Below are 22,965 nucleotides of genomic sequence, written 5' to 3'. Positions count from 1 at the left end.
TTCTTTAGGTCCAATTTTTAGATTGATCATTTGTTAATCATTGTTACTAACATTCATCAAATATTTATAATTTTCTCTCTTCGTGTGTTAACAGGTAGCAATGCAATTAATAAAAATTGGGCTATAAAACACCCTTGTACTGTAGCCTCATGCACGCAGTTGTAAAAGGATCTTTCTTACATGATACAAGATTCAGGAGTCACACAATTCTAGCAGTGACTGTATTTATAATGCATTTATCTGCCTGTGATATGATTGTACTGGTGGTGTTTATTCACACTATCTTTCCACACTATTAGATGTAATTATTGGCTGACTGTCCATAATTGGAACATTAACAATCATTTTCTCATTTATTGGAGAGTAAAATATCAGCCACAAAAATATTGTGCATCTCAAGATCTCACTTAAGTTTATGTGAAATTTCACCCCACAACCTTCATCATTTAACAGTTTGCTGATGGGTTTGTATTTCTGGCTAATTAGCAACATTTTAAAATAAAACTTTGCCAGATTAAAACTGTCTTGACATAAGCATCACATTTCAATCCACATTTTCAACATTGGCTCCAGGTTCTGCACCACACAAACAATAATTAAAATACTTTTAACATTCACGGCACAATACATTTTTATTTAACACAGAAACCATGTGTACAGGAAAAATATCCACAGCCGAAACTGTGTCGGTAACACTGGCGCACCTCATGGGATGGCTGCTGGTGAAACTTGGAAGGGGCAAGCGTACGACTGCACTGAAAATCACTGAGGAAACGACTTCGGAAAGTTCAAAACAGCTGAATGTATTTAGCTCCACGTTACATCTCATGCATGACATCAAAAATAGTATTTCTGACACAATAGTCATTTCAACAAACATTGACATACCCGATCTCAAATGCTCAACAGGCACAGACACTGAGCTAAACTGCTGCTCTGGAAAGTTTAGAATTAGATTTAGACTATGTGGCAAAATAAATCATATCCGGTTTTATTAAAAAAAAAAAAATCATCACCTTATGTCAAGACCTATTGGATACAGTTCATTCAATAACACATTCAGAGATTTATCCACAAATCAAGTGTATTAGTAATCCAAACAAGACATTCACCAAAAAGGAAAACTATTGTATTTCAAAGCTATGAGCTCTTTTACAGATTTCAGACAAGTGACTGTTCAAATATTTCCCTTTTTAAACTGCGAGATATCACAGCAGTCTTCAATTCATTTCCTGGCATTTGACATGTTTTATGTCATGCCATCATAAATGAAAAAAAAAAAAATTTATAAAGCTTCAGAGTGACAATATATCATTTGACATTATCTTAGATGATCATTTACCGACATGTACACCTCACTGCATCAGACACACGCAAGCAAACTGACATCAGAATCAACAGAAAGCAAACACAGCTGTTTAAGGCTTTGAACACATGAACGTACATGAACACATGACTGCAGAGGTTCAGCAACACAAATGTTCCAGGAGTGATCTTTTTGTTTTTTTTTGTTTTTTTTTTGTTTACATCATTGAATTCTCACTAAAAAAAAAAAGACTGAATATTGTAGACCCATCCTTTGTTGCTTTGCTTAAACACAATTCTTTCAACAAGGATAAAATGGATCACAGTTAATGAAGCCTAATAAGATCTACATCAAAACAATGCTGAAATATTAAGAAAAGAAAACATGTTCACTACTGGTTATTTGGCAGTAAACTGAACACTTTTTAGAGGTAGGAAATGGGCATGGAATAAAGTTCCCAGGATCTTTTATCCTGTAATAGTTAAAATCTGTAATAGTAAAATTACATTTTTATCAACTATGAGACCCAATGGGGACCACCTACTTAAGTACAACAAAATGTTAATACACCCTAATAACAGACGACAGTCCAGCAGCTATATTGCACTAGTGGACTGTTCTGTATGCAGTTAATAATTGACTACTGATCAATGATCACAGACGCCAAGCCTCAAAGAATCAGATGAGTGTTAAGATGTCTTCTCATATTGGTGATTTACTGCATCTTGAAATGTAAAAATTTAACTTCAGACAAATTAAACCTCTGCTGGAATTGGTTCACGTATACTTAACTTGAGTTTGAGTGGTTTGAATCATTATGAAAACTGAGCATCTCTAGGTAATTACATGTACAAACAAATGGAACTTTACGTTTGTTTACAGTATGATTAAGTCACAACGCTTTATGTCACAGGCAATTAAAGGCCACATCAGAAAATTAGATCTTGCAACTATTTCCCTAGTTCTACACGTGGATGGCTCATTTAAAATGTAAGATTATCAGACCATCAGGCTTATAAAATGCTCAATTTTACCCTAATTACATTCCAACTTGTTCCAAAAAAATGAGCTTTCCATGATACTATCACGTCTAAAGTGAGCAATGTGCAGTAAATGCAGATGCCATTGAATCTGACTGAGGGATGCACAAGGTTGATTAAATTAATTCACAAGTATTTGAGAGCTATGCCCATCTACGAATTCAGCATATAATGAGATTACTCCACAATTCAGATGTTAATACTCCAGTGTCAAGATACATGGGACACCAGATCTTCACAATTCATATTGACTGAGGTGCAATGACAGTTGACACAGATGAGGAGAACAGTTCACACAGTGTTGCTTCATGCAAGATGAAATTTACAATGACCCACGATGGGTTACAGGCTCACAGGTTTGGCAGTTACAACACCATGCATTAAACAATCCAGTCTACAGTCCCCCATCTGTGTCCAGTTCTCAAAACCTCCACACTCACATACAGTACATGCAGTATATTATCCTGCAATGAGTGACTTTATCATCAAACTGTATAATTCATATTTAGACACCATTTATTTAAAAATGCGTGTCTTGAAAAAAAAGAAGAAAAAAAAAAAAAAGAAAATCTGTTCAAAATCACTGTTTCTGAACATCAGCTGGATTTAAAAGAGAATGCAAGTTTTTAGGAGCCTGACACAACCTGAGCCTGGTTTAAAATCAGTTTATACGGGCAAATACAGCATATCCTGCCTGCCTGCACTTAACATTAATTCAAAAAGCACCAGCCAGCTTCAAGTTCAGAAAAAGAAATGACAAATACATAGTATAATATCACAAGAAAACACCCCTACTCAGTAGATCACAATCTAATGGTGGGTATTAATTCAATGCTTCGCAATTGATTCCTGGCATATTATAGTTTGACATTTTTCAATCCAAATGGATTATTTCAGCTGTATACTGCAGAGAAGTAAAAAAAAAACAAAAAAAAAAACAGAACAATGTAATATAATGTAATGCTACTTTACTGCAAAATGTTGCAGGAAAGTAGCATTACTTGTGGAGTTGCATAACAAAAAAGTATAAATATGATGTTCTGGATGTGACTAAAAGAATATTTTAACTGTAACTTGATTTTTGAATGAGAGTTAGAGATAGGTCTTTAGCCATTGTTAACAAAAACTGGTGAAGATGGTAAAAAGTGGAAGTAAATTCACAATATTGTATCAGTCAAAATGAGTTTCAACAGCTCATTCATGTTAAATCCATTTTGACAAACATATAAGTTGTAAGTCAGTTTGCGTGATTGACACCGATGGTAGCCAATTTGTTATGATGGTTATTTGCTTATTTAATTTTATGACACTTTGGGACTACAGTATGTAACGACTTTATTCTCATCAAAAATGAAATTCAAAATCAGTTTTACAAAACAAAAGGGGGCAGAATAAGTCGATATTATTGGCCACACAGAAAAGGATGTGATTAGTGTTTAGTCACTCATACTGTATTTACAATGATTTGTATTTACAATGTCAGATTTTCTAGCTCATGCATCATTTTTTAATGTAGCGAATTGAGTACCAGTATCATTAAAACCATTATACAGAATGAACACTGGCACCATTAAGAGTATTATACTTTGGGAGCTTGGGCATTAATGTATGACCATATCTACACTGATTTATCTTAATTTCTTTCCTGTGGTGAAGATAATTTACAATAATATACATGACCGCAAGTCAATATAGTTCCAAGTTTTTTTAAGAATATTAATTTCATCATGAGCTCAACTTAACCCAGAGCTTCATTCATTGTTTCTTGGGTGTTTGATAAATATATTTTGAATGCATTGACAGGAAGTAAGTTGGATGCAGCTCATTCCCTGAAAGTGCAAGTGAGATGAACAGAGAGAGAGAGAGAGAGAGAGAGACAGAGAGAGAAAAGGCCAGAGTGGGGAAAAAAAGTTGAGGAGCTGTATGGTTATGAGATCACTACCAGTCTGCATTATCCCAGGTTTCTTCTGCAGGTTTTGTGGGACTCTTCTTTGCCTTACCATCCGTGTTGTCCCAGTGGTTGTCCCAGGCCTCCCAGCTCTCCTCTGTGCTGTGTTTGTTGTTGGACGCCGCCTCAGAGCCCCAATTGTCCCAACTGTCAGAGCTCTTCTTTGCAGAATTATCTGGGATGGTCCAGCTGTCACTGCTGGGAGATTTCTTGGCCTTCAAGGAGCTGTTGCTACCAAAGGTTTCCCAGAAGTCCTTTGACACAGGCTGGCTAGAACTGCCCTGATATCCTTCAGTAGCATCCATGTTCTGATAGCTCTCTCCGGCAGACCTGAACACAGTCGACATGAGGAAATGCTTGAATATTTCACGTTTCATAGGATTAAATCACAGCAAACAAATTTTTTTGGTATGTGGGGTTTTTAAACTGTATGAAGTTGTTATTATTACCCATCTTCTGGTTTACCCATGAAGAGAGTTGTCAATTTTGCACCAGCTCCCTGAACCTAAGGAAAGAGAAAAGAATACTTAAGTTGACATAATGTTTATACAGTTGTAACGTAATGTATCAAATATTTATCACTTCAATAATAAATAAATGACTAATGCATGAAGTCTTTAACATAATCAGGAATCTAAATGATAATTGATGAAACTTAAATACCACAACTATTCAACATTAGCTACAAGACAAAGACGATTCTACTGTCATTTCCATCTTAGCAACAGAAACAGAGGCAGTAATAATAAAACTGCAATACTTATTTTTTAATATTTACGTCTACATAGTACTCACCACCAGAATAAAAATGGCAGCAAGAAAAATGAGAGATTAAAAATTAATTAGTATTCAAACATTTAACATCAGAACAAAACCAGTCTCCTTTGAGGGTGACAACATCGGGGGACCGCACAGTTTGTGCACATTTAGACAAAGAAACCCAGGTGTAAACAGTAAGCTGGTGAATCGGAGTGGTTTTTGTTGTTCCTTGCTCAGGAGACTGGTTTTGGATCTGTACAGCGTGGCAGAAGTCTGCCCATCCTACCTTGGTTGCCAGCCCAGTGATGCCTACTGTCATTTCATCTAGCAATTTGCCATCTTTCACCTGGATGAGCCAAATTGTTATAATTTAATTATTATCAAACACAATAAAAAAATAGCCATCTTTAAGAAAAATACGTTTGTCAAACAGAACATGTAGCGAGCAACAATCATCTTGTTTGTGAGATAAGTGATTACGCATGTGTTGCCGAGGGCAGTGATAGAGAGAAGAACGACTTTTTGTTAGACTAACAGAAGGTTGTTCTTCTCAAGAGAAACTCCAGAATAATGCAGCTACAACCATTTTGTAAGAAAGAGTTACAAAAGCACAAACTATAGATACCTTTACCAATGCCAACTGTACATTAGAAGACAAAAGCCAGATTAAATAGTTAATAGCAGTCTCTCTCAGTCCCTGGTTTTTTACCCAACCCAGTGTAAAGGGTAAACCACTTCAAATGTTGAGATAGAAGATATTTCCTACTAAATAAAAAATGAACTGACTCATTTTATCTTCTTGTATTTTGATCATTTTTTGTTTGTTGTTTTTTTCATCTCATTAAAAAGACACATCCAGGAGCTGCTCACTTGACAGTACGAGTTAAGGCAGTTATGTGGAAGCATTTACGGATGTGGAAAACACTCACCATTACTTCAAGGACGGTGACAAATTATTCAGTTCATACATGTTGCCAAAAACAGAAAGCTCATTTTGATGCAAAGGCTCAAACACACTGCCTCTGCAAAGCCAGCGAGCAATTAATTGTCAACTGAAAAACTCCCGAGTTGTGTCGTTTCATGTTTGCAGAACTCCACAAGAAAATCTCTCCCGATGTTAGAAGCCTGAGGACAAAGACTGGCTCATTTTCTTTTGCCAAGAGGCTTGGCTAAGATTTCTTGCCAGATGAATGGGAAGATAAATTTGGTTCAGATCTTTGTATTAAAAATAGATTTCTTCTATTTGTGAAGGTGAGTGTGGACTGTGGAGTCTGGAAGCTGCATTGAAAATTCAAATGTTTACAGGATTACAGGATTTACTAACCCATACATTAAATCACCCCTGTGTTGCTTCTACAACACATAACAACAGGAAGAGACTGACAGGAACTTCAGAGTGAAAACTGAATGCCTTGAAAGGAAGCCTGACTTGTGAGCAGAGTCTGTGGTTCCTAGAAATATTAAAATGTACTTTTAAGGCTTGCCCAGTGACTGTGCTGAGAGTTCACACTGACTCACACCCTTTCTGGTATAAACAGTATGCTGCTGCCACATGGTTGAGTCACAGACTGGGAGGTTTCATTTTTAATTTTTTTTTTTTTTTTTTACATTCTTGAAAGCAGGGCTTTTGTCGTTTAGTGTAAGCTGGCATAAAGCAGATAAACTGGCACAGACAAGCGTGTAGAAAATAGCACATTCACATCTGAAGCTGTTCTTTGTCTAAAGCACTGCATCCCACCACCAAATCAACAACTTCAAACATCAATGTTACCTTTTCTTGGGTAGGTTTGATAACATTCTCATTTAATGTCTGTCCTAACTCTGTGGCCTGGTTGAAAGTCAGAGGGGAGAGTTCACTTGAATGAAACACAGTTTAACATTCACAGTTAGTGCAAAACACCGAACTGCTTGTTCTGCAGATGCATGAAGTGACTGATCAATCCATTCACTGTGACACTGAACAGGCACTAGAGGGTGTAATGGTTCAAAAAACTTGCAGATCAATGTATACGTCACTGCATACACATTTAAGTCTTTGGTGTGCTTCTTTAATTCCAAATCTTAAAAGAAAGAAAACTTTCCTTTCACAAAACTCGCCTCCTTCTGCAAAGTGACATGTTGCATAAAAGACATGTTGCTTTATTGCAGTGCTACTCATAGGCAAGTCAATCTGGACCCAGCCCATATCTTACATTGTGAAGTGTAAGGTTTTCTATTTAAAAATAAATTTTCTATTGATCAATAAATTGTTAGTGACGTTGAATATACAGTGTAGCTAGAGATCATTCACAGCGATCCTGTCTACAGATGAATGTGGTTTTAATGTTTCCTTATTGTGGACATCGTTGTCATGGTGACGTAAACTGCTGGAGAGAGTGTTGTGTGGTCGTTGTTGCTGCCAAGTTGACGCATTAACGTTACACTGGAGAATTTGCTATCAGCTCCTAAATCGCAGATACAGAATATGTCTCATTTCTCTAGTGCACAGTTTCTACAACTAGTATGAATGTAGCTCTGTGGGCCGCTTGAGCCGCCCATTAAACAAAAACAAGAGTAAGAGAGATGTGTCATCAGCCCACTTTGATTATGCACCACCTCCCAGACCTCTGACTTTGAAACCTTGAATAAAAATCAGATGCATATCTTTGAGTAATAAATTTGGGAACCCCTGCCCTATGGAGACAATAACAAAACAAAAAACACACAAACATTGCTAAATTTAGCTATATTGAGTTCAAATAAGTACCAAATGTTTGGAAGGGTGCCGATATGTTATTTTTCTTTTGCATACCATTACACCCCTACAGCACTGTTAGCAGTCAACACAAAAACTGTCATGCATGAATGGATAACCCATTATCAATGGATGAGTAAACAGTTCATGAAATAACATTTCTATATTAGGGGAAGGAATTACAGCTAATTCCCATCCTCTACTATAGTCCACATGATGACAGTTTAGATTCATCAACTGTCTTTCACAGGTTATCCATAAACTCAAAGTGCACAAGGCCTCGTGTTATCCAAGCAGAAGCGCGTGATGATGAAGATGACATCCACCATTTTGCAAAATGTTTGTTTCATGGTTTAAAAAAAAAAAAATACTGGCAAGCAGACACAAATGATATGCGTCTTAGAAAAAAAGAAAAAACATGATGCGGAAAAATCGCCATGCACCTATTATCTGCTTTACCGGTTCTGGGGGCGCCTTATAGCCCCTTAACTACATCCAGAGTGAGCAAAGAGATATTAAAGTAGTAACACAGTTATTACAGCTTGAAACTTTACATTATATGTTAAGAGTTACCAGGCAAAATGTCGACGATTTATCAAGCAAAATGGCATCAAGTTTGTGAAAACTCTGCAAATACCCTCAAGTAAAATGACATTAATTAATATCATAGATAGAATAGGACAGAGAAAAGTCAAATATGATCCTGACAGAAAAAAAAAAACATTATTAGCAGTACCAGTAACCCACAACGATATAGTCTTACCTTTAAGGTTGCTTGGTTTGCCAGTTTAGATGTCTGTATGAGGGGGAAAAAGAGAGAAAATGGGTCTAAGATATTCTTACACAAATTAAATGCAGTAAAATGCAATGCAGCATTTATTGCACAGGTACACTTACATTATCTTTAGCAATAGAAGCAAACTTGCTAGCTCCAACTGTGAAACTGCTCCAACCCTGAAAAAAAACAAAACAAAACAACAATCATCACATGGAAATGTACTCCAATGAAGGAAAACAAAACTCAGAGTGAAGATATATTGTGACCTACTGAATAAATTGAAGTCATGGCATTGTTCAGGAAATCATCCTCTTTCTTCTCTGGGGTCACTGTGTTGCCGAAGCCAACGTACCGATTCTCTTGATTCCCGCTGTAACCTCCTCCGCTGAAGAAGTGTAAAAAGAAGAATTTTACAAAACTTCATTTAAAGAAAACAGAAAAATCCAAGATATAAAGACAGCAGGTGCAGTGTGTAAGGCTCTAACCTCTGATAAGAGTTCACATCATCGCTCAACCAGTCTTCAAAAGCTTTGTCTCCGGATTGTGCCGAGGTCTGTCCAGGTCCCCCAGAGCTATACAACAGAAACATGAATTCACTGCTTTAATGGCTGTTCTGTCTCTGGTTGTCCAAATGGTGCTTGTGTATGAACTTTTCTTCACTCTTACCGATGAGAGGATGAAAGGCTGGTCTTAGGTTGAGGAGATGTCCAGTTTTTGGCAGAAGATGTCTCAATGGACCACTCCTTACCCTCTGCTAAAGTTGCAACCTGTCATATACAGTATCAGAAGAGGTTGAATCATTATACAACTAGCTTAAACATTCACATAATTCCAGTAAATACACTTATTTACTGAGTGCTTTAAAAATCAAGCCTCTTTGGTTCATTTCATAGTCAAACAAAACAACATTCCAGTGGTGGAAATCTTGGATCAGAATCACAATAATCTAATCAATTGTTATCTAGTGCAAGGTATAACTAAAGAAAATCTAAGAAATCTATTCGTAAGGTTTTATGAAAACCAGTTGGACTAGTTAGTTGGGAAATAATATAGTTTTGGTCTGCACTCTGCATGGACATTGAGCATCTTTCAATAAATCTGTACAGCTCACCTTGTCCCTAAAGAGCGCAGCAGCTTTGCTGTTGTATTTCTCCTGTAAAGTCCAGTTGAGATCATAATCATCTTGGAGTTCAAGAAACAAGCGGAATTTTCCATTTCCTCCTGCTTTCATCTTCTCAAGCTCAATATCTTTCCACTTGTCCATGGTGACTGAGCGCACAAAGCTGCAAAGAGAAAATATTAATCACTGAATTAATCACTGCTGTGCTTTAATATTTCAGTAACAATGACCGTCAGAAACACACTGATTTCTGGGGGGATTTTTAATGATTTGGAAGGTGAGCTGATCAAAAAACTCAGCGTACTCCTTAATAAAATTTGATTTCATAGCTAATTGTCACACTAAACATAAAACAATAAAAACATGTAAACATCAGAAAACATGCAATCATCAGCCATCCTGCAAAATATGTCATTTGAGCCAGATGTGAAATTAACCAATGCCAAATATGAACATCAACAAAGTCATCAACGTCATAATAGACTTCAGCATTCGTACCTGAGATGGACTCCCAGTCCCCTGTGCTTGCCAGAGCACTCAAGACAAATCCAGATCCCATAGGTCACACTAACCCACTGAGGGTTGAAAGCCCCGCACTCAAAGCAAAGCTGAGAAAAAAAGAACAAGATGCATTGGACCAATAATAAATTTATGTATCTTCAGTAAACAATTACCAAGATGAATTTTAGAATTTTTGTACAATGAAGGTAATTTGTAGCTTGACCCTGCACTTCTAAGGAAGATATTTTAAGATCAAAACATTTTCCTTGAAGAGAAAATGGTACAAAACATCCATTAAAGTCTCAACAGTGTACATAGACATTTAGCCTATACTGGATAAGTTTAGCAGCAAAAAGGACAAGCAAAGATTTCAAAATTACATTTTTTCATCTGAACTTATCAAAAGACAAAAGCCAGGTCTCTTTAAATGTTAACATTTACTTCAGTAGATTTTAAGCAGGTATCACTTTTTAAAGATACGTCATTGGAATAATACAGAACAATGTATTTATCTATATAATGCATCTGTTAGAAGACATTAAATCTGTCCTACTGCTGTTGTCAAAGATAAAAACCTTGTTGCATAAATGTCCACAGGCTGTGACATCACCACTCAAAATTACAAACATTTATTTGAACAAGTACAAGCATTAACATTTTTTGTAGGACTATAAGAAGGTGACGAACTACCTGCTGTGTGATTTATAAGGTTCCAAAGACCTGAAACTATTTTGACTATTGAAAGCACATGACCACATAAATAAGCCGCTATGAGGACTTACATTATTCTCGTCTTGGGTTCTCACTTCCTTCAAAACCCTTCTGGTCCTTGGACTCGCCATGTTGACCCACTAAAGAGAATTATATTGAAGAAAATTATAATGGATCATATTCGACTTATCAAAACAAATGATCAAAATATGCATTCAAATGTGTTCAAAACAACTAATCATACTCCTGGGAATTAATCACTTCATGTTACCAAGTTACATCTGAAAGGAACCATTGAATAAAACTGATACCAGAGCCCTGTTAACACACTGACATCACATATTCCTACTGGACTGTCTCTTCAAGAGAAAATCCACCCTAAAATACAAGAGGCATGTTGTCGTTTTTTTATATTAGCCTATATACTAGGGCTCAGTTGTCCTTTGTGAATTTAAAACTGTCTCTCAAAACCTGAACTGCTAAACAGACTGTAGTCATGATGTCATCAACAAACAAAACTTGGACCCGCTCCATAGACCAGAGATGTGTTTGAGGGTCGTGATAAATTGTGTCTCGCCTGGAAAGTGGTTGACAGCAGCAGTCTGCAGTCAGGGAAAGTGACAAAGAGCCTCAGCAGAATGACACAGAATGCAAGTTACTGCTGACAAAACAAATAAGATTCTCGCTATAAAATGATGTATTCAACTTTTTAAGGTCACAAATAATAGTTGTTTACTGATGTTGATGTTATGAAGGGTAAGCCATTTGAGAATCCTATATATCATTATATGTTGTGATCAAGGCAACTGACAATTATTTACATCATTGATTAATGTTTGGATTATTTTTCATTAATCGATTATTTGTTTGGTCTATAAAGTGTAAGAATATATTGAAAGAAATAATGAGGTGATGTCTTTAAACTGCTTGTTTTGTTCGATCAACAGTACAAAACCCCATAGATATTATTTACAATAATATAAAACAAGAAAGAAAAGCAGCAAATCCTCCGACGTAAGAAGTTGGAACCATTGAATGCTCAGTATTTTTGCTTGTTAAATGGTTTAAATGATTAATAATTAAAACTGTTGTTGACTAATTTTCATGAGTGTTCATTCTTTAATTTAGGTTTTTTTATATTTTACATGGAAATTTCAGGTCACAAAGTCATGACTTTGTCCACCTGAAACATATTCCCATCTTCAAATAAAGACATTTCTGCAGCCATCTCAATCTCATGAGGTCACTATTGCCCATGAAACTGCATACATTATGGAGTGATGATTACCAGTGATCATTTTATTGGGATATGGCTACACATTCACAGCTGTAATCACTTCCTTTGTTTTCATTTGAGACATAAACCTTTTTCACAGCAGATATTTTGACTTGTCAAAGTAGGAAAAGCTCAGGTGTTACTAATAACATTATTGGCCATGTGACAGTGAACCAGCATGCGCAATACCAGCACCCTTAAACAGCAGCTAAGCACTGAAATGCAATTCAGCCATCATTCATTTTACTATTTATACCTGTGCCTTTCCTTCTGTGACATGTCAAAATGCCTTCAGTGAAAAAGGCCCGTTCTATCTAACTAGTTTCAGATAAAATATCACAAACAAACACAAACATCCCAAAAGCGTCAATGGATCAACACCACTGCAGTGTCACCTAAGGACATAAAGGACCAAATCCAACAATGAATTGATCCTACTAACAAGTATTTCCTGTGTAGCCAAAGCTTGATATAGCTGTGTGCCATAGACTTTGATTTCTGTCCAAAAATTATTAAAAACACATCAGTGAGCCACACCGCTGCACTGGGATGACATGTTTCTTCAATACAATTTACATGGACACTGTTATTTTGAGTCAATCTCATAAACAAAATCCTACCATTGAAAACACTCATAAGAACACCAAATGTGTATTAATCCATGGCTGAAAATAGTTTTTTAATCCTGTTTGAACAAAATTTGCTAAAAACAACAGTTGCCAACAGTTTAGGAAATAGCTTTTATCAAATATGAAAATATACTGTATATATGTTCAGTTTTCAAAGATTGACATTATTAGTAAGAACAAATGGGCTTGGAGCTTAGTGCCTCAGACAGGGAAAGTATCAAGAGATGGAGAAAAGGACTGTTTGGGTATTTTTTTATGGGATTTGTGGACAATACAAAAATACAGCATGATAATAAAGTTCATATAGCACTTATCAAAAACAGCTGTTACAAAGGCAATAAAATAATTCAGGTGAAAACTGTGAAAAAATAACAAAATATGATCATCTTTATTCTTCTGTCAGGTATATTTTAAATTAATTTATTGATTAATTTGTCTATTAAATGTGAGAAAATAGTGAAAAATATCCATTATAATTCCCCAGAGCCCAAGATCACATCTTCAAATTACTGGTGTGACTAATAGTCCAAAAACCCAAATATATTAAATTTACAGTAATACAATGGAGAGAGGAAGAGAAAAGCTGCCAACAGTCACGTTCAAGAAGCTGGAACCAGCAAATGTTTGTCCTTTTAGCTTGATAAATGCCTTAAAGATTAATCGACAATCAAAATTGCTGGCAATAATTGTTACTACTACTCTCCAAAATCACTTGAATGGTACAATATACAGTTCCTCTTCTGTTTTAGCGTGGATTTTCACGTTGACAGGTGAGATGTTTTCATAGAGACACCTTTCACAAGTCAACACAGTGAAGCAGACATGAGGGTAAATATTAGCAAAGAAAAGTGTCAGTTAGTTGGTAAGTTTTCATTCCTCAAACCCGCATTAGCCTTCTGGAGCAACCAGATTAAAAAAATGTTTCTCACCTCAACAGACCTTTGGCAATTTGGGGGATTCCTACGGAAGATATATTGATTTTAATGGATATTCTTTACAAATACTAGCTTCATGAGGCTGTGGCTTTGATCAGATTTTGCTGTAATATAGAGATGCACCGATACTGATACCGATATCGGCTATCGATCCAATACTCAAATAGCTGGATCAGGTATCAATGACAATGGGCCGGTCGGCATCGGATACAGTTATTTTCATAAATAACAATTCAGTTCATTTGTATCAGTGTGTTTATTTGTTACATTTTGTTTTACAAAGTTAGGAAAGCAATGTTTAAGTCAAGCCTGATTTTGCCTTAAACATAAGAAAATGATCCCAGTCTCTTCAACACAGTGAGGCATACAGCTTATTAATTAAACACTGGTATCAGATAGGTACTCGGTATCGGTCGATACCCAAAGTCCAGATATCGGTATCAGTATCGGGACTGAAAAAGTCGGATCGGTGCATCCCTACTGTATCATTTTTATAATATCAAGATTCTCCTCAAGCGAGGCCATAATCATTAGGTAGTCGACATATGGTTTGTTTTTAAGGTCTTGATGACTTCCGTCTATTATAGAGATTAAAATCTCAGTCATGTTAAGTTACGACCAGGTTTCCACACACAGCTGCATTCAGATATCATACAGATGTTTACGTGTATATTTAACAATACACATGTAAAGCACTATGACGAATTTGCGGTGTTTTGCTTCTGTTTATTATTCAGAGGTGGTTTCCTTGATGGACAAACGTTAAAAAGTGATTTATCTTGGTGACTGATGATGCTAACATTAGCTGTGGACTGAGCCGGCGTTAATTGATCCGTTACCTGTTTGATTGATGAACAACGAAGACGCTGTTTCCAGAGGGTCTGCTGGCTCCGCTGATAGACTCTACTGAGATTTTCCTTCAGTCGCAGAGGCACAGAAAAATGTTATATTATTGTCACAGGCTGTGTGAGGCCGAGAGAAGTGTATCGTGAAGACGGATTGTTGGTGTTAAACACCGGTAGCCATGTTCCTGTTTGCCTACGTTGGCAGTGCAATGCATCATGGTAGTAGGGTCTCCTTCTTCTTCTTCGTTTGGGTTTTTTCTCGTTCTGTTTCTGTCTCTGCTGCCTCCACTGACTCGGAGTGTGAACAAGGCCATTGATATCCATAAAAAGGTATGACCACCTCGTAAAGACCCGTTTCAGATACCGTTAATCTTGTAATTATTTTGGGCAAATATCATATACATACTTGTAAGTGGAATGGCAGTACTCCCTCTTTCACTGTGTTCATGCATAACTTTGCCGACTACTTTAAGTCACTGAAAAATATGGAAAAAATTAACAAAAGGCTAAGAAACTGTATACATCTATATTCCGGTCCTTGCTTCTTAAAATGTCTCTTCCTTGCTATCTCGTGCTCTTAAAAGTTTACCAGTTTTTTTGCTTTTTTCTTACTTTGTTTTAATATGGTTTGTTTGTGAAGAAATATTTCTCCTGATTTTCGGTACAATGGTACCTCTTTGTGTGTTATGATTACTCAAATGTTTTGTAACACCACTTCAACCATCGTTGATTTAATTCCATCCTTCATTTTGTATAGCTATTCCCAGTCTTGTTCTGTACATTTTCCTTTAGCTCAATAAAAAATAAAAAATAAAAATAAAAAAACCTTTTCAAGACCCCCTACAGACATGCTTTAAAGGTGTAGTGTGTAGAATTTAGTGGCATCTAGTGGAACAGACTTGGCAGAAATGGAATATAATAGTCATAAGTATGTTTTTATTAGTGTATAATCCCATGAAAAAAAGTGTTTTTGTTAGCTCAGAATGAGCCCTTTATATCTACATAAGGAGCAGGTCCTCTTCCATAGAGGCCACCATCTTGCACTGCTTTGTTTCCACAGTAGCCCAGAACAGACAAACCAAACACTGGCTCTAGAGGGGGCCTTTCTGTGAGCCAAGAAAGCAATTTAAAAATCAATGACATTATCACAATGTAAAGTCTATGGGCCAGCTGGAGAAACACTACTACACATATTCAGTGGGCTGCGCAACACAGAAGTGAACTCGGAAACTAGAAACATTTTTTGACGTATGCACCAACCGAGCAATTCTTATTGGACTGAATAGCGCCATTTTCAGTCCAGTATGCAGTTCTTATAATACATCCATGGAGGAGTAGTATTCATTTGGTTGCAATCTGCAACCTCACCACTAGATGCCACTAAATCCTACACACTGGTCCTTTAAGGTGTATATCAAATACTCTACTTTGAATAATAATTTGTGTTTAATATGGTTTACCACAAAAGAAGTCCAATGATCTTGTTAAAATCCGTAAAATGGCATCTATATATAAGCAATTCCCTGATTGCTCATATGTAATTATAATGAGGCCAATTTGACAGACAAGGGTCTCTCAAAACACGTAAAAGATAAGATGTGACACAAATGTATAGAACAAACAAAACAGGACAGGTCTAGACAAAGTTGAAAGTTTTGACATTCTCAGTCAATTAATCAATCACACACTTTCCACACTAGAATGACTGGTGGACAGGCAAAAAAAAGTTTGAAAACATCACATTTAGCCCTTGTATATTGAAACTGGTATTGATAAAAGTATTGTCTATGTTTCTGTCATCAGACTTTCATTGGGAACATATCAGAACAATAAAAAATCAAGAATCTTTAAAATTTATTATTATTATTATTGTTAATTTAAATTTTAAGTGCCTTTCACGTAACCAAAGGACACTTTACATACAGAAAACAAGCAAAAACTCTGTTAATAAAAAGCTTGACTAAAAAGATGAATGCCTAGAATTGAGCAATACAACAACCAGCAATAATAGCTCTCATAGCTGTTGCAATTTAAGTTTTATATACCAAACATCTAACATGAGAAAAGTCAAGTTAAATGTAAATATTAACTCATGCCATTGCTGTACAGTATCTTTATGATTTTTAAAGATTTAACTGTAGACAGGACTGTAATGAGAGACAAGAGAGAAAGTCATTTTGACTAAAGTGCAGTCCTCACTCAAGGTGATGCACTGTTAGATAACTATATGCCTGTGTGGGGGTGTGCTCTTTACCCAATACTATCACCGGTTCTTATCTGATAAAACAGAGGTATAAAAGGGGTGTTTGTGCGCAGGGGGAGCCATTCACTCGACTGTGAGTTGTTTATCATCATGAATCCGTCTACAAGTTTGAAGGTGCGTCTGCCAGTGCTAGTGTTAGTGCTGCAAGTCGTCATTCTAGTTCTTTATTCTATGTTTGTCACTTATGATGACAACGCCAACGCTAAACTGCAAAACAATGAGACCAACCCGATGGAGAACTCACTGTATCGCGACTACCCCTACTTTGCCGACGTTCAGGTGATGATCTTCGTTGGCTTCGGCTGCCTGCTGGCCTTCTTCCGATTCTACGGCTTCAGCGGGATGGTCTTCAACTTTCTCACAGCTACATTTGCGATCCAGTGGGCGATCCTAGTCCAAGGTTACTTCCAGTTTTACTATGATGGTAAAATTCACCTGGGAGTGATCAACCTGCTGAATGCAGAGTTCGCCTGTGCCGTGGTGCTCATCTCCTTTGGAGCCGTGATTGGGAAGACCAGTCCTGTGCAGCTCCTGGTGATGGCTTTGCTGGAGATCCCTGTCTTTTCTGTGACAGAGTGGGCTGTGTTGAAATACATTAAGATAAATGATGCAGGTGGTACCATTCTTATTCACCTGTTTGCCTGCTACTTTGGTTTAGGGGTGACATTTGTTCTGTACCGGCCGAGCCTGAATCAGGGACATGCGAAAGAGATCACTAGTTATCATTCTGACATCCTGTGTGTGTTGGGAACCCTGTTCCTATGGGTGTTCTGGCCTTCATTCAACTCTGCTCTTACGTTTAAGGGTGACGATCAACACAGAGCAATCCTCCACACTTTTATAGGTCTGAGCTCATCCACTATCACTGCTTTTGCCCTCTCAGCAGTGTTCAATAAGAGAGGCAAGCTCACAATGGCTGATATTCAGAATGTGACTTTGGCGGGTGGTGTGACTGTCGGGGCTTCAGTGGACATGATGATTTCCCCTGCAGCTGCATACGGTCTGGGCATCATGGGCTGTACTGCCTGTTTCTTTGGCTATAGGTACCTGACCCCCTTTTTAGCACGACGCTTGAGGATCCAAGACCAGTGTGGCATTCACAATCTCCATGGACTCACTGGCCTCATATCATCAACAGCAGGAATCTGTGCTATCCTCCTAGCCACCGAGGAAACCTATGGGCCCAGCATGTACCAGATCTTTGCCCATCGTGCTCCACCTGAGGGAGATCCAAAGCTCCTGGAGCTGCAGCAGCTGATTCCCGGGTTGAAGCCGGGCTTGGGTCGTACCGCGCAGGAGCAAGCTCTCTACCAGCTGGCAGCTATCTTCTGCACCATCGGAGTGTCTGCTGTTGGTGGGGTTCTCACTGGTTTGGTCATGAAGCTGCCCTTCTTGGCATCCCCATATGACGAGGACTGCTTTGATGATGAACTTTTCTTCGACATGCCCTCTGACTTTGACAGTGTAGAAGTGCTCAAGAACCCCGTAAGCTGTGATGAAAAAGGACAAATCACCTCTATGAACAGCAAGGTCTGAGCCGCCACACCAAGGCAGGCATTTTAAGCATTTCACTGACAATCAATGTTGATGTAAATGTATGTCATCACCTGAGAATTATTGTCATCACAACTATTTCAAAATGTAGATATTTTTCACCTTGGTGTCCAGCAGAGGTGAGATTGATTACTATACCTGTTGAAGGGATAAAATATATTTGGAATCTAAGATGAAGGGTTCTTAAAAATCAATATAAGCTGTTAATACTATTTATATGAATTTTACAGTTGTTGTTTTGTATGTAAAATGGCAAAAGAGAATTAAAAGTGTAAAATATGACACATGATGTATTATATTGTATTTTATGAATTCCATTTGAAATAAACTGATTTTATGAAGATCCTGATGTATCTATTTTACTGCTGCTGATAATGTGTTGTAGCACATTTTCCAGGTAACATATTCAGCTCATGCTCTCACTGGTTGATTTAATAGCATCATTACCTTCATTTCATTTTTCCATTTTATCATACATTTATAATTAATGATTACTCAGTGCTTACTGCATGAGAGTAATCCTCAGTGAAATGATCATCATGTGCTTTGAGAAGGTATTTAGTGTGCAACTATGTATATTCTCCATTTGCATCATCTCCTGTGTGTTCCTGTGTATAATTAATTACTGGGCAGGAGTGACTCCATTAACCTGCAAACTCACAATCAAAACATCAAACACCACATTTTTAATGAAATGACATTTTATTTTTCAACACTTTCAATTGTAAAATCTGAAATTACAGTCTGTAGACTCATGTGTAAATTCAAATAAGTAGCTTTTAAAGGCACACTGTGTTTTATTGTGCAGGCTACTCAACCGATTTTACACATAAACATCACTTTGCTCATCATTAGATGTTTCACTCTATTTTTATGTGGAGGTTGTGGACCTTACCTGATGGCGGCCAATGTTAAACATGTCAAATACATAAATTGAGATTTTTTTATAAATAAGGCAACATCTGATCAATTAACACGTAAACCACACTCACAATCTGACCGAGTATTTTATAGTATTTGATAGTTTTCAATACCTGGTGCTACAGACACAGTTTTATTGTATTCCATAAATAGCCCCAATAATACAGAATGTCCTGCTCATGCTAGCCAAAGAATGTAAAACATCAAACTTTGCAATATTGTTATCTCAGTTACCAATAAACCCCAGTTTAATTGCAGAGCAAACTCTTCTGCACTCGATTCCATGATTAGAAAGTTTATTGATTTACACTTTAAGGGTATTTTATATTGCAAGCAAAATTATTATCATTTTTCATCTATGTTATTTACTACACTTAATCAATTAATTAGTTTGACAAATTTCTTGTCTATGTCTCACATTCTTAATACAAGCTTTCTATTTTTCTAAAATAAGGAATGTGTTTGAGTCAATAAAATACTTATTATGTGCTGTACAATGCTGATAAATAACAGATAACAGGTGTTGGTTTGGTCAGCCAGGAGAGTGATTGGTATTAGTTACAAAGGTTCCTCTATCAATGCAGTGTCTGTTATTATCTAATAGGGATAAGTGTCTTATGTAATCATGGACAGTAGGAAAGTTTCCATGTTAATTGGAAAGCAGCCTTCAAAGTTTATAACTTGCAGAGTGCTGATACATAAGTTTAGGTTCCTCCTCTGAAAACGTTTACAAATGACAAAGAATGATTTGAGGTGCTAAATAAGCACAAGCATCACATTTTCAAGTGCATATGGCACATATATTACATTTTTTCTTCTTTAGTTTCATCATCCTTATCAAGAACAAAACCCCACTGTGACCACTTGATATTTGACCTCTAATAAAAAGCTACAGTGGACTGTATGATCAGTGAAAGTACGATGGCCGATCATGACCTCTGCTGCACAAAGATTTCAGTTCATATTCCGATTCTCGGTGTATTCTTGCCTCTGTTTATCTAAATTGCCCAGCCTTTTCTTTTTAACATTCAATAACTATATTTAAAATAAAAGTAATGGTGATACATATCACTAAAAAAACATGTATGTACAGTAATCAATGTGTTTTTCAGCTTTGTGACATTTTGACATGATACACAAATTTCAGCGGTGGAAGTGTCATCATTAATCAAAATTGTATGATTCTTCTTTGTCAGAGGTCAATTAGTACTCCTCGGCTTTTCAAACTCTAGAGATTCAAGGAGGATTATTGATTACAAATCACTGATGGTGACAGCATCAGATTTTGCATTAATTTCCATACTACTTACAATATTAAAAATAATGATTACAAAAACAAGTGGACAACAGAATGCCCTTGTCTTCCCAGGTGTATTACCTTGTTCTGTTCAAGGACACTTACAACTGTCCTGCAATTAGCCATTAATGATTATAAAAGCATAGTATTTTTCATGCTGATTATTGCTTCCTTAACTGTTATTACTGCCATCATAAATAAGGCTGCACGATAGAAAATACAAAGTACAGACTAGTATGACCTTTCTTCAAAAAAGCCTAATTGAATGTCTGTATAACAATACAGTAGATGTTATGGCTTGAAGCAATGAGTGAGGTGTAGTGAACGTGTAAAACAGACATTTAACATATTTTGCTCTATGTATATAGGACATATACTGTATATACTATAAATGATAAATATATGATAAAGACTAACTTAAAACAGAATGTGTTTTTTACATTCAGTTTAATTCTGAGTTGCCTTTTTGTCTGATCTGATCAAGTGAATCATTGATTTGACAGGTTTAATAAGTGACATTAAGTGGCATTAATTTAATCTTGGGGAGATATACTGGCCATTACAACACCAATGACTTAATCAGTGGGAAATTAGAAATCAGCTAAATTTGACTGGTCAGATACTTATCTATGGATGCTTGAAATGTATTTAAAGTCCCCCTCCACTCAAAAAGGTGCTTTGCTTATTGTTACCTCACTTGTATGTTTGACTGTCATTGTGCAGAGTTTGACTCTAGAGACATGTTTTCGCATTTATCTGCTGAAGGGGAAAAGCTTATCTGTGGTCTTAACTGAACATACAGTACGACCATGATTAGTGACAACTAGTTCGGAGCCAATCATGGTCCAGTATGCAACTTACAGAAATGTGATGTGGAAACGTGACGCCTCCAGTGAACAAACACTGAGAATTAACTTTACAGTGAAGTAGAAGACATCTTGTGTCCAGCAGTTAAACTTTTGACATGAAAAAAAACAATATTTGCAAATTCCTAAATTCTGGATTTTAAAAATGTTTAACTTGGTACTTGAACTTTTTAGTGAAAAAATTATGTCAGACACAAATTTTTATTGAAAGCAGAGTATTTTAATGTCTTAAAACAAGTTATAATCTATCATATCATATGCATGTTTAGTATAGTACAAACAATGGGAATTTTTGATAAAATGCTTTGCTCTTACATAGATATTAGCTGTGTTTGTTTTCATTTAAGTTAAACAAAAAGCAAGATATGTCAAAATAATGCATTGAATCTTCACAAAAATGTACATTCTTTAGTAATGCGTGTACCACTCAGTTAGTTTGCATGAGAATTATGACTTACAGCACATCACTACACTAAAAGGTGGTTATTTTTGATATAATGACAAACAGTGCCATCCTGTGGCAGCCAGTCAAGTTGCAAAAAGGCAATTTTTGGCAGCTCAGCATCAGCAACAGTGCCGTCCTCAGAGATGGTTGGCGTAATCCTCTCTGCTGTCTGCATTGTTGATGGTTTTGGTGCGCTGATTTTGCACAGAAGCATACAGATCAGACATGGTGGAGACGGTGTCTGCATTGCCTTCATCTTCCTTATCTGGCTCCTCTAAATGAACCACATCTGAGTACTGGATCTGTGGAGAGCTGCAGCCAGACTGCAGCCGGGGAGGCTTCAGGGTGAGGTTGGCATAGCAGTCCTGAGTTTTGGACTGGAAGGAGAAACAAAAAATTAAAATGTAATGTCTTTACACAGGGGCAGGTTTATGGTGACAATATCAGCAAAGTTATTGTCACCAGTGGTCGAAAGTATCAGTTACTTTCGACCACTGATACAATCCAACACAACCATGTCCTGTCCTGACCTTATGAAGGCGAACCAAAAGTTTGTATAAACACATCCTAATGAGACTCTTTCAGTCTGATGGCAGTTAGAGTGAAAGGAATAAGATAAAAATCATTATAAATAACTTTATGCATTCATTTTTTAATACCGTAGAGACCAATAGTTTCATTTTTCTGGTTACACATTTATGTTTTCTCATACACTGTTGAGCTCAGCCTTTCCTACAATCCTTGTTTTTTGTTTTCATGTTGCTGCTTCTGTTTCTTTTTTATTTTACTACCACTTTGCTTTATCCTTTATGGCAACATTTTCTGTGAAGGTTAGTGATGCATGTGAATCAATAGCAGATGCACAGCATGATGTGAACCTACGATAAAGACCTCTGTCTTAGTACAGGGGTGTAAAACATTACCTGTGAGTCAGAATTGACTCTCTGCTCATAAGTCATGGATGACGAGGTGAGTGACGAATGTGGATGCTCAACTTCTGTAAAGCCTGTGGACATAAACATCAAACTGTAAACAGA

At 36.7% G+C, this 22,965-nt stretch overlaps 1 protein-coding gene and 1 pseudogene across 3 annotated transcripts; one reads left to right on the top strand and one right to left on the bottom strand.

Annotated features, from left to right (window-relative positions):
* Window positions 1–613: 613 nt before the first annotated feature.
* arfgap1 (ADP-ribosylation factor GTPase activating protein 1) lies at window positions 614–14,810 on the bottom strand. Of its 3 annotated transcripts, XM_067587703.1 has the most exons (14): window positions 14,577–14,810; window positions 13,732–13,762; window positions 10,969–11,037; window positions 10,184–10,293; window positions 9,677–9,848; window positions 9,232–9,332; window positions 9,051–9,137; window positions 8,836–8,950; window positions 8,685–8,741; window positions 8,551–8,583; window positions 6,825–6,881; window positions 5,340–5,399; window positions 4,744–4,799; window positions 614–4,624 (listed from the first exon to the last, which is right to left on the bottom strand). In XM_067587703.1, the coding sequence occupies exons 3-14, from the start codon at window positions 11,026–11,028 to the stop codon at window positions 4,285–4,287; spliced, it is 1,248 nt and encodes a 415-aa protein (XP_067443804.1). In that variant the 5' UTR covers window positions 11,029–11,037; window positions 13,732–13,762; window positions 14,577–14,810; the 3' UTR covers window positions 614–4,284. The 3 variants fall into 3 exon arrangements, with proteins under 3 accessions (XP_067443804.1, XP_067443803.1, XP_067443806.1); XM_067587702.1 differs by lacking the exon at window positions 13,732–13,762 and having other exon boundaries at window positions 14,577–14,809; XM_067587705.1 differs by lacking the exons at window positions 6,825–6,881; window positions 13,732–13,762 and having other exon boundaries at window positions 14,577–14,809.
* Window positions 14,811–16,536: 1,726 nt separating this feature from the next.
* LOC137182273 (ammonium transporter Rh type B pseudogene) lies at window positions 16,537–18,676 on the top strand (annotated as a pseudogene).
* The last annotated feature ends 4,289 nt before the right edge of the window (window positions 18,677–22,965 follow it).

This window comes from Thunnus thynnus, chromosome 4 (genome assembly GCF_963924715.1).
Source record: "Thunnus thynnus chromosome 4, fThuThy2.1, whole genome shotgun sequence".
Classification (NCBI taxonomy): Eukaryota; Metazoa; Chordata; class Actinopteri; order Scombriformes; family Scombridae; genus Thunnus; species Thunnus thynnus.
This window is presented reverse-complemented; position numbering and strand designations above follow the sequence as displayed.